Source organism: Brachyhypopomus gauderio, chromosome 12 (assembly GCF_052324685.1).
Source record: "Brachyhypopomus gauderio isolate BG-103 chromosome 12, BGAUD_0.2, whole genome shotgun sequence".
NCBI classification, from domain to species: Eukaryota; Metazoa; Chordata; class Actinopteri; order Gymnotiformes; family Hypopomidae; genus Brachyhypopomus; species Brachyhypopomus gauderio.
Genome location: NC_135222.1, coordinates 5,446,137 through 5,458,446, shown reverse-complemented (window position 1 = coordinate 5,458,446; position 12,310 = coordinate 5,446,137). Strand labels below are relative to the sequence as shown.

Genomic DNA, 12,310 nt, shown 5'->3' with positions numbered 1-12,310 from the left:
TGTTTGTGGAGAAGGAAAGTGCTTTATCATCCTTCTGCCTTTCGTAAACTGACACGGATATGCTGTTTCTCAGTAATTATTTACAGTAATTATTTTAATAATTAATAAATATTAATTATTATTTATTCGGATATAGCCTTGGATAAATTGATTATTCATTAATTTACTGAGATTATTAACGAATATGTGTTGTCATTAAAGATAAACTAGCTAGTGTGCACATCGTTGCACGAGGTAGATTTTTAAAAGTCCAAATCAGTTAATTTAAATGACTGAAAAATAGAAATGGCTTGGCATTTCAAATGTTTAGATTGTCTTGGGAATTCCTGTTATGATTAGTCCGTGTTCTGTCGTGTTTCTACAGCGTTGACATCTGCCAAGCTTCAGAAATGCCTCAGAAAAACAAATCTAAAACTTCTTGTGGGACTTTACAATCATCTGGACCTGATAGTGGTGAACCACCGCCTGGAACCGATGTGAGAACTTCGTTGGCTTCTGGAGACGGAGCTGAAAGATCAGAGACGGACCAGGGAGACTTGGAAATAATCAAGTCCCCTAGTGACCCAAAGAAATACAGGTAAAACGGTTCTGATCAACCATTGATTTACCTGAACCGGATTTTCACAAAGCCATTCTAAACTCTTCTCTGTGAGGCGCTGTCATCTTCACTTACTTAACCAAATCTGTAACGTTCTTTCAGGTACATTGAACTTACAAATGGACTTAGAGCACTGCTAATATCAGATCTCAGCCAGACACACTCTGAGCATGGACATGCAGATGGTGACAGTGATGATGATGATGATGATGAGGAGGAGGACGACGAGGAGGATGATGAAGAAGAGGATGAGAGTTCTGAAGGTCAAAGCTCTGAGCAAGAGGACCTGGATAATGATGAGGATGCAAACAACAGTGAGCAAGATGGAGACAGTAAGGACGGCAGCGCTGACGGGAGGAAGAAGAAGGGGAGGTCGGAGAAACAGGTGATGATCCTTGATAGGTCCATCTCATCATTGTCTTAAAGGATATTAGAGTCATGTGCTTTGAACTACAGCTCAGATTAAAAGCTGTAGAACAAGATCAGCAAGATCTTTTGCTTTGCTTAATCCAATATTGATTTTATTGATTCTGAATATTGATGATGAGTTGGTGAGGATGAGCGTTGTTAACCTCATGTGCCATCTCTGTCCCAGTCAGCAGCTGCTCTGTGTATCTGTGTGGGAAGCTTTAGTGATCCAGAAGATCTACCGGGTCTGGCTCACTTCCTTGAGCACAGTGAGTTGGCTGTTTCTTTATCACAGTATATGTCATGTGTAAGCATATCCTACACACACACACACACACACACACTGCAGATCCTAGAAGAGACATTTTCACTGATTGACTGAGCCCCGTTAATGAAACCCACATGTGAGAGGGGTCTCGGCACGTCTGCGCAGTAACTAACATTGGGTTTATTTGCCTGAATCCTTACACCATAAACAGCAGGAGACGTTTTCAAGAGCGTTTGCGGTGTGCTTGGCTGGCACTCCTCTTATCTTTCCCCTTCGAAATTGAGTACGGCGCACAATTTTCTTGTTGACTGAGCAAGAATTCATAGCAGCCAGCTTGGAGTGAGTGACATCTTCCCTCAGGCACCAGGGATTTCACCATCACCAGCCACTCACCCACCACTCACCCTCCCATCACACGAGAACGATAAGGCAGTCACTGTGTTATGCCTGTCTCACCTAGGTGAAGTCTTGGTGTAAAGATGTGACAGCAGTGTCTTGGGGGATGCTGTTGCCTCAAAGCAGGCCTTCTCTCTCATGGTTTGACTTGATTTAGAAAACCATCTGTCTTGGTGCATCCGGGTCTCCCTAGGCCTGGCAGAGTTGATGAGGTGACATCTTGTGTGTGTGTGTGTGTGTGTGTGTGTGTGTGTCTTGTCTCTCTCTCAGTGGTGTTCATGGGCAGTGAGAAGTACCCAGCTGAGAATGGCTTTGATGCTTTTCTGAAGAAGCACGGTGGGAGTGACAATGCCTCCACAGACTGTGAGAGGACCATCTTCCAGTTTGATGTTCAGAGGAAGTACTTCAGAGAGGCTCTTGACAGGTGAGGTGTACAGACAAGCGAACTTGCTTAGGGGATGTATTTTTTTAGGACTGAGTACACTCCCTATAGATCATTACTTTATATGATCAATTTAAATGTATTTCCAAATTCCTGCAATTCATAACAGTTGTTGTAACTTACAGATCCTTATCCAGTGGATCCTTATTGTGTGCTTTCAGTAAAACTCCTTAGTTAGTCCTTAAGCATCTTTTTGGTCATTCCCAAATAGGGTCTGAACCAAGACTACAGTATTTGTTATAGATTTCTTTAATGTGCCCACAGGTGGGCACAGTTCTTCATCTGTCCCCTAATGATAGAGGACGCCATTGAACGAGAGGTGGAAGCAGTTGACAGTGGTTAGTACCACATGCTAACGATGTCATAATGTATCTGCCGTTACTATAGTTTCGATGATCAATGCTATGCATATGTATATTTCCATGAATGTTTCCACTGTTGTGCAGAATACCAGCTGGCCAAGCCATCAGACTCTCATCGAAAAGAAATGCTGTTTGGAAGCCTAGCAAAGCCCAATCACCCGATGAGCAAATTTTGCTGGGGTCAGATAATGTTCATAAATTTACATCACATTTAGAACTGTGTCCCTAATGTTCTGTATCTGTTTACTTGGGATTTATAGACAGAAATAAAAATGTGTTCTGGAGCACAGCTCTCGACTAATGGAATACTTATGGGATTAAGAATTTCTCTGCGTTTAAGTCCACACCGTTCCCTCAACCTTAAGCAATTTATTGAATGCACAGAGTAAAGGCAGCCGTCTCGTCTGTGCTAGGTAACGCCCAGACTCTGAAGCACGAGCCGAGGGAGAAAGGCATAAACACGTACGAGCGCCTGCGCGAGTTCTGGAGGAGACACTACTCGGCCCATTACATGACCCTCACCGTTCAGTCCAGAGGTATCCGCCTTCCCCCGCCTGCTGCCCCATCACCTCCTCCACCTGTTCATTTCCCTTATATGCACTGGGAGATTCACTGCGTCGATGGTCATATTTTGAGTGTTTGTTGATGTTTTTGAGAGAGGGAGAGAGAGAATGCAAGAACCTGCAACTATGTGCTGGACTTTACATGAGGGACAAGTGAAAATTGCTTTTTCATTGGTCCCCGAGGTCTTAAACTAATGGAATAATATGATGTCAGAATGTTCCAATGTTTCCATTCCCTGTGCAGAGACGCTAGACACGTTAGAGGAATGGGTGAGGAAGATCTTCATTAAAGTCCCCAACAAGTGAGTCTGGGTCTCAGTTCAACTCTGCCTCATTTGCCAACTGGCTTGATGTCCAGCTGACGTTGTGTGCCGCTGTCTTTGATCTTCTCCAGTGTTCAGCCACGTCCTGATTTTTCCAGCCTTCAGGAGCCCTTTGACACACCACATTTCTGCAAGCTTTACAGAGGTACCGCTGGCCTCCCTTGCACAAACCCAGCATATCGTAAGGCGGTATGTGAGTGGGTGTGGCATACATTCAGAGCTGTTTCAGCTATGTTTGGTGGGGGCAGCACAACCCTTGCATCTTTCTTCACATCTTCATGTCTTATTGACAACTACTTTTTCCAAAGTCCCAGATTCTGTCATGGTTTTTTAATTCATTTTGTGATGAAAGTAATATTTAAAACAAAAAGGTGTTAAGGTAATTCACAATAATAGTCAACTTGTTTGATTGAACCATCCCATGAAACACCACCCATCTGAGCGCAGTAGTATGTATCAGAGAACTGATGTTGTTGGTCCTTTTCCAGTGGTTCCGGTGAGAAAGATCCACGCTTTGACCATTAGCTGGGCTTTGCCTCCTCAGGGCAAGTATTACAGGTTAGTGGCAGGAAGTGATGTCACCTTGGTTCACTTATCCATTTGCGTTCGTCCTGAAACGTCTGACCTTGCTCCTGTCAAGGTGACCGTGTTTTGTAGCTTGCCCCGGACGCATAATGAATTGTTCCTGAAGAGACATTATAGAGTTTATATCTTCATTCATATATGCCTATTTCTTTACTAATGTCTTGTTTATTTTCCTTCCTTGTACTGGTTTTATTGGGTACTGTCTTGTAATTTTATTCTGAATCTTACACAGGATAGGACCCAGTATTAATGTAAAAAAAATGAATAGCTGTTTTAAAAATGTGTGTGTGGCTGTTGCCTGTGTGTGTGATGCAGAGTGAAGCCTTTGCACTACATTTCTTGGCTGATTGGTCACGAGGGAACGGGCAGTATACTCTCTATGCTTCGGAAGAAGTGAGTTTTGTTACAGCATTGCACTTTTCTCTCCAGTATGTTAACTAGATTTGTCTTGATAGGATGTTCTGTTCCTGTGCCTTGTGTGCAGGTGTTGGGCTTTGGCCTTGTTTGGAGGGAACAGTGAGACAGGATTTGACCAGAACGCCACTTACTCAATCTTTTCCATCTCCATCACTCTGACAGACGAGGGCTACCAGAACTTCTACCAGGTTAGAAGATCCTCACACTGATTCTCTGTGCAGAGAACTTGCGAACTACCGCTGACGAGTTTAGCTGAGGAATTGAAGTGTGGTAAATGGGCTGACGTAGGTTGCGAGCTCATCTTATTAGGGTCTGCGGACGCAGTGGTGGAAGTGACCGCGGCAGTCACAGTAGCAGGGAGAAAGTGGAGTCTGTGGGTCTGTGCGTTGCAGTTAGCTAAGAGCTCATTGGAGCATGTACAGATGTGTTGGTACAGGTTCCAAGCAGAAGAGCAGGATTTAATCAGGCCACATCACCAGAGAGAAGGTGAATAATTAGTGGTTTTGTTTGTGAACAGGGAGAGAAAGGAAAAACGGGGACAGTGGCTTTGTTGGGATGATTTAGGCCTCTCGCCTGCCGAGAGTTGGTAATGAATGTGAGTTATGTTAAATGTTTGCTAGGAGCATCTTCAGATGCATTGGACGGTGGGTACGTGAAGATCCAGGTTGTAAATAATGGTGGTGGGGGTTGTTGAGCATATTTTCTCAGCGTGTAAGGTTAGTTTGTCCCAGGGACAATATACATAGAGATGTAATCAGGTGCTTTAAGTTCATTAGCAAGTTTATTTGATAATGATCACATAGAGGTGAACTCTTTGCCCAGTGGTGATATGAATAGGGCAATTAGGTTTGTTTGCGAGTGGTTGTGTAGTTGAGCGCAAGCACAGGCTTTAAATATAGGATAGAGGCTGAATATATGTTTGACTTTGGCATCTTACAGTTGATTGTTTCCTTTTAAACAGCTTGACATAACCAAGAGAATTAGTCATTTTGTTGTTGTTGTTTATCTTATCATGTAGGTGGTCCATTTGGTGTTCCAGTACCTGAAGATGCTTCAGAAGTTTGGCCCTCAGCAGAGGTGGGCCTCAGTGTTTTAACAGTAACAGTTGACGAACACACAGACACCAGACTGATCTGATAATGTGGGCTACATTCATTCCACTTTGTGCGTCCCAGGATTTATGAAGAGATCCAGAAGATCGAAGCTAACGAGTTCCATTATCAAGAACAAGTAATTTCACCTCATTCTGACATGAAGTGCAATGAGAACAGTGGAGTTTATTGCCCTTTTTGTGTTGACCTTTGTCTTATTACTGTGGGCTTTTTTTAAGACTGATCCAATTGAGTTCGTAGAGAACATTTGTGAGAATATGCAGCTTTTTCCAAAAGAGGACTTCCTGTGTGGAGATCAGCTGATGTTCGAATATAAACCCGAGGTATGCTACCAGCCACGATGTGATACTTATGTGTTAATATAACCCAGGACGTGCTACTAGCCACGATGTGATACTTATGTGTTAATATAACCCAGGACGTGCTACGAGCCACGATGTGATACTTATGTGTTAATATAACCCAGGACGCGCTACCAGACAAAATGTGATACTTATGTGTTAATATAACCCAGGACGCGCTACCAGCCACAATGTGATACTTATGTGTTAATATAACCCAGGACGCGCTACCAGCCACGATGTGATACTTATGTGTTAATATAACCCAGGACACGCTACCAGACAAAATGTGATACTTATGTGTTAATATAACCCAGGACGCGCTACCAGCCACGATGTGATACTTATGTGTTAATATAACCCAGCATGCGCTACCAGACAAAATGTGATACCTATGAGTTAATATAATTCAGAGGTACGCTGCCACCCGCAATGTGATACTTAGATCACTTTGCTTCAAAGTGTTATGATACATTAGTATCATAAGTGGTCAAGTCTGAAATAATAATAACAGTAGGGTCTGAAAGGAGTGATTTCAAGGCAGCTTTGGTTTTGTTTGTAAGATCACCGTAAAGATCGGAGGAAATGAACCCCTCATGGACGTTAGCGCTTCACCTCGCCTTATTCATTAGGCGGTAGCAGCATTACCTGTGTGTGCTTGTAGGTGATCTCCCGGGCGTTGGCTCTGCTGACTCCCCACACGGCCAACCTGTTGCTGCTGTCCCCGCAGCACGAAGGTCTCTGCTCCTTAAAGGAGAAGTGGTTTGGCACCCAGTACAGTGTGGAAGGTAAGAAGCCTGTGTGCTTTGGAGCAGAACGATATGACGTGATCTTCATCCACGCCTTCCCTGACAGACAGCAGTATTTCCTTTGGTCTGTGTGAATAGCTCAGCAATAGTTCCACCAAAAAGCTGATTTAACTTTGACATAATTAATTTTTGCCAGAAGGTCCCTTGGTAAACTCGCATGTAAAATATGTCTCGGATCAGAAATGTTCTTTCCCAAACCCCCAGCTGTGTGTGTTTTGAAGTTCAGATATGATTTGTGAATGGTCTTGGGCTGGCACCCTATGGACTTCTTCTTTGTAATATGTTTTATTGAAGTACATGTGAATTTGTAGCATACTGTGCTTTTTAAGTGTCAGACCACCACCACCTCTCTCTCTCTCTCTCTCTCTCTATCTCTTTTTCTTTCTTTCTTTCTCTTTTTTGGCGGTATTACAGATGTGGCCCAGGAATGGAGCACACTGTGGGCTGGAGACTTCTCCCTAAATCCAGACCTTCACCTGCCTGCAGAGAACAAGTTCATAGGTCTGCCTACTACTCTCTTTTTGGGGGTGGGTATGTGTGCGTACACGCGTTGCTCATATTTTCTCTATCCTTGTCTTACTGTAGCCACAGATTTCACCCTCAAAACATCAGACTGCCCTAATACTGAGTTTCCTGTCAAAATCATCGACAACAGCAGAGGGCGTCTGTGGTTCAAAAAGGACAACAAGTTCAAAATCCCAAAAGGTAGGGGTGTGTGTATGTGTGTGTGTGTGCGTGCGTGTGTGTGTGCGTGCGTGCGTGTGTGCGTGCGTGCGTGTGTGCGTGCGTGCGTGTGTGCGTGCGTGCGTGTGTGTGAGCGAGCGTGTGTGTGAGCGAGCGTGTGTGTGAGCGAGTGCGCGTGTGTCTAGAGAAAGAAGATGACTGAGACGAGAGAAACAAACAGAACCCTGTTCCCCCAAAGTATCACAGAGTTCACGTTCTCTTAAATGAGCGTGTTGCTCTACCGTTTTGCTGTGGTCTTTGCAGTACGTGGGGAAACTCCGCCCACATTATTAATTTCCTCCACCTCTTCCTCCCTCCAGCATACATGCGCTTCAACCTGCTTACACCCCTGATCCAGGAGTCTCCTGAGAAGTGAGTGATGATTCCCCTCCTGTACCCCCCCCCCACATCATCCAGTCTGCAGACCTAGATGTTCCCGTCTCACTGCCTGCCCCTCTTCTCTCCTGTCGCCCCTGAAGCCTGGTGCTCTTTGACCTCTTCGTGAACATCCTGGCCCATAACCTGGCAGAGCCGGCCTACGATGCAGACGTGGCTCAGCTGGAGTACAAGCTGGTACCTGGAGACCACGGCCTGGTCGTCCGCCTCAAGGGCTTCAACCACAAATTACCCGTAGGTGTAAAAGAGCATCAGGGCAGTGCAGTCATGTTGCTATATTCACATGGTGAACAACAACCTGGTTCACCTGTTGGTAAATGTTGAATACTGTATTTCTAAATGGCTTTAAATAAGTGAACCAATCGTTAGATTTAATCACTCTGATTCAGGATTCCCTTTTACTACCTGTTTGTGACTCAAAAGATTTCAAACCTGTTTCTTTTAGTTTAGCCCCTTATGTTTAACAATTTACTCTTATTTTTCGCTTATTTTCTTTGATTTGTTTTTTTGCTTTGCATCCCTCCAGTTGTTGCTGGAGCTAATCGTGGACTACCTGTCAGACTTCACCACCACTCCTGACGTGTTCGGCATGTTCGCCGAGCAGCTGAAGAAGACCTACTTCAACATCCTCATCAAGCCGGAGAGGCTGGGAAAGTCCGTCTGCTTTAGAGACCCACCAGACCATTGGTGCTCAGTCCTGCTCCAGACATCCACTGCAGCTTTGTGCCACATCACAATGTGCCTGCGTCTAACTCCGAGATACACCTGATTGGCTTAAGCAGGTCTATGAGATTTGGGACGAGGCACAGATTTTGAAGCGGGAGATCTCCAGGAGCAGTGCTGATCACTTCTGGTCACGATGATCTAAAATCACAAGCATCTCTGTTCAAAATACCATTAGCGTTCACAGCTGATCGACCGGCCTCTCTTCTCTCACAGAGACGTACGTCTGCAGATTCTGGAGCATTCGCGCTGGTCTGTCATCCAGAAGTACCAGGCCATCGTAAAGAACCTCACCATGGACCATCTCATGCTGTTTGTTGCCAAATTCAAGGCCGACATGTTTGTGGAAGGACTAGTGCAGGGGAACTTCACTAGCGCCGTGAGTGTCCTCTAATGTTGGATCAGTATCTCTGTGTAGGAGCAGCTGATGCAAGGTTATTCTCCTTATGATTTTGCACACAAGTGTGCCAAGTAATTATGATAAGAACATTTCTGATTGCAGTGATGCTTCTGTGCCCTTAGGAATCCAAGGAGTTCCTGCAGTATTTCATTGAGTAAGTCTTGTTTCAAAGCCAATGTTTCTCAGTCCTGATTCAAGGAACCCCATGCACTCCATGCTTTGGGGTCTACACTGCTTGAAAACACCTCGTCTGATACTTTGACCCACTGCTGAGCTCTCTGCGAGTCACCCACGAGCCCTTCATGAGCCGTTCAAAGCCTCAGTTGTGTTAGAGCAGGGTACATGCGGACAACCTTGAGTTCCACTGAGCAAAGCCATACGCTAACACCGCTGCTTAACAGTGTGGAGGTGCAGTCTCCTGCTGAAAGGTTGCAAGGTTTGCCGTGCGTTTTTGATGTTCCGGTCCCGTGGTTTGATCTTCACTGCGTCACGCAGGAGACTCCGGTTCCAGCCGCTCTCTACTGAGCCTCCTGTCCTGTTCCGGGTGGTGGAGCTTCCTCAGAAGCATCACCTGTGCAAGGTGCAGTCTCTCAACAAGGGCGACGCCAATTCAGAGGTCACAGTTTATTATCAGGTAATTGCTGATCAGGTGTTTACTGCTGGTGGCCCGTGATGTTCATCAAGACATGCTGTCCTGGGCACAGGTAGGTGGTGATGTTTGTATCTCTTTCTCCAGTCAGGACTCAAGAACCTCAGAGAACACACCCTGATGGAGCTGCTGGTGGTAAGAGCTTATAACCACAGTTCATTTGTATGACGCAATGGGCACCCAAGACTGTGCTGCTAATGTGTGCGTGGTGTCCTTGTCTTCTCCTGGTCAGATGCACATGGAAGAGCCCTGCTTCGACTTCCTCAGAACTAAAGAAACTTTAGGGTCAGCTGAGATTTTGTCCATTTGTCAACTGCCAATTTCGCCACCAGTTTGAGCGTCCTTGAGTGACTGCCCGTGATGAAAGAGGGTGTGTGTGTTCTTACTCTCCAATCCCACAGGTATCATGTGTACCCCACCTGCAGAAACACCTCCGGCGTCCTTGGCTTCTCCATTACGGTTGAGACTCAGGCAACCAAGTTCAGGTAAGTTCTTAGGTACCCTTTATAGAAGGGGCTTCAGTGTCGTTCTCCTCTGTGCTTTTAATACTTTGCAGTGTATCACTGTGTAGCAGCTCTGTGCATGAACAGGCCAAATCACATGCTTAACTGTTCTAAGTAGAGCAGTTTTTATTAGGAAGCTATTAGTACTATATTCAGATTACATCATAGAAGTAAAACACAACTATGAAGGTGCCTCCTAATTTACACCTAGTATCGTGTTTGGCCTTGACATCCTCAGTTTGTATCATTCGTATCCGGTGTCTCTTTCTCCCTCACAGCACTGACTTTGTGGAGACTAAGATTGAAGAGTTCTTGGTGAACTTCGGCGAGAAGCTGCGTGGCCTGTCGGCCGAGGCCTTCCAGACTCAGGTCACGGCCCTGATCAAGCTGAAGGAGTGTGAGGACACGCACCTCGGCGAGGAGGTCGACAGGAACTGGTTCGAGGTGGTCACCGAGCAGTACGTGTTCGATCGCCTCAATAAAGAGGTGAGGGCAGTCATAACGTCTGCACCGTGCCAAGTTCAGTAACCTAGTTCGTGCAGTAATTCCAACAGATGGGTACGGGTAACGGGTAACGGGTACGGGTACGGCTGTTATCTGTGTTCTTGAGTGATATCCCGTGGGAGAGCCATCGGAAGAGATCTCGAAAACGTTTGTTGTTTGTGTTGACAGATCGAAGCTCTGAAGGAGATGACCAAACCAGAGCTGGTGTCTTGGTTCATGGAGCACAGAGGCGCACAGAACAGGAAACTCAGCATACATGTAGGGGCAGTATTTGCAGTATTTGCAGCACATGCGTGTGAACTCACTGTGCTTCTTCTTTTGACTGCTCCCTTTAGGGGTCATCATGTGCAGGCGCTGTACTGTGAAATGTAAACACCAATACTAACTTACTGTACTGTCACCTCTAAACACCAGTGCAAGTGTCCAGTATTATTTCCTTTGAACACTGGTGCCCATATACTCTACTGTATGCTGTATATATTCTAAACACTGCTGCTAATGTACAATACCGTCATCTCTGAACATGTAATTGCATGGCCGTCTCTGACTCTGTCCAGGTGGTGGGCTTTGGCGAAGAGGAGGATGGCCCACAAGTAGATATCAAGGCCTGCGTGGACCCGGCAGGGAACACGGGGGACGCAAAGTCGTCCTCCTACGGAGAAGTGTCCAAACTCACCTTCCTGCCGGCCTCTACGATCCTTGCAGGGGCCACAGCCATCACAGACATCCGCGCATTCACCTCCTCCCTCAAGCTCCACCCCTACCACAAAATCCTGGGCTAGACCCGGAGCCCAGCCCCGAGGAGGCCCAGCGCACAGTCAGGAAAGCTCTCAGGAATGCCTGCTCTGGCGTGCTTGTTCGAAGGACTACCTCACGTTTGAAGAACTGTGCAGCGACGCTCTCCTTTCCTTCTAAAAATGTCCTAGAAAGATAAAAAATAAACATGAGGAGAGAATTGATATCTGTATCTACATGTGGAAAAGGAATGAAGGAAAACTTACTGAGAGCTCCAACTGTTTGTTTATTATAGGATTTGCTGTAAGGAGGTTAAATATATTTCTGTAGAAATTAATCAGGTTATAAAATCTAAAATATCAATATTAATTGAGCAAAAGAAAGACGGTGTTAATGGTCACTTATATTGAATGACGAGTTGTTACTTTAAGTAGTTTTAACTTGAATTCTGCGCTTTGGGACAGAAAAGAGTAATATTAAAAATGATCGCTGTAGGGCAACTGTGATCCAGCACGTGACACTTGGCCTTATATGGGCATTGGTCAATGATGCTAGCCTTACTTCTGCTTTGACTGCTGTAGTGATGCATGTTTTAATCATGTTTATTAAGCAAATGTGCATATTTAATAAATTTGACTCGAGCACGCATGCATGTTATTCTTGTCCGATACAGATTCGGGTCCTAGTTTCAGAAAATTATTTTGTTTTGGTGTGTGTGTTTGCGTGTATATGCAGGGTCTTGGCACCAAATTCTGGGCGCTATGCACAGTAGGTGCCCAATGAGCCCTCCTCAACCACCCTCAATTTACATTAGCAACATTTATTGTGAACTCTAAATTATATAAAAATTTCAGACTTATCAAGGGCCCTCCCCCAAGCTGGGGCCCTGGGTCCCACTTTTTGTTTGTGTGTGGTGGGGGGGTATTTTTTGAAAGGGTTATACATTTAGAAAGAAAACTGAACATTGATAGTTGTCTTTCAAGTCCAGCACTTGACAAACACACTGCACAGCTGACAAGACGTTAGTTGGCGCGCTGAATTATTAAGTTTTCA

The 12,310-nt window shown here is 45.2% G+C and overlaps 1 protein-coding gene across 1 annotated transcript; it reads left to right on the top strand.

Annotated features, from left to right (window-relative positions):
* The first annotated feature begins 364 nt into the window (after positions 1-364).
* Positions 365-11,905, top strand: nrd1b (nardilysin b (N-arginine dibasic convertase)). The gene is made up of 30 exons (XM_077024608.1): positions 365-577; positions 701-983; positions 1,194-1,275; positions 1,941-2,094; positions 2,377-2,450; positions 2,559-2,654; positions 2,888-3,010; positions 3,282-3,339; positions 3,432-3,505; positions 3,849-3,918; positions 4,261-4,338; positions 4,430-4,550; positions 5,381-5,439; positions 5,538-5,592; positions 5,693-5,797; positions 6,480-6,603; positions 7,039-7,125; positions 7,210-7,329; positions 7,668-7,719; positions 7,827-7,977; positions 8,270-8,397; positions 8,683-8,845; positions 8,989-9,020; positions 9,362-9,500; positions 9,603-9,650; positions 9,748-9,800; positions 9,917-10,000; positions 10,297-10,504; positions 10,691-10,780; positions 11,080-11,905. Exons 1-30 carry the CDS (start codon positions 390-392, stop codon positions 11,302-11,304), a joined length of 3,324 nt encoding a protein of 1,107 aa, XP_076880723.1. The 5' UTR covers positions 365-389; the 3' UTR covers positions 11,305-11,905.
* Positions 11,906-12,310: the final 405 nt, after the last annotated feature.

Excerpts from the sequence above, each read along its gene's own strand:
- nrd1b (XM_077024608.1), top strand. The coding sequence starts at position 390 with ATGCCTCAGAAAAACAAATCTAAAACTTCTTGTGGGACTTTACAATCA. Across the intron at positions 7,330-7,667 it reads CAAGTTCAAAATCCCAAAAG|CATACATGCGCTTCAACCTG; the intron begins GTAGGGGTGTGT and ends TCCTCCCTCCAG. Across the intron at positions 7,720-7,826 it reads ATCCAGGAGTCTCCTGAGAA|CCTGGTGCTCTTTGACCTCT; the intron begins GTGAGTGATGAT and ends TCGCCCCTGAAG.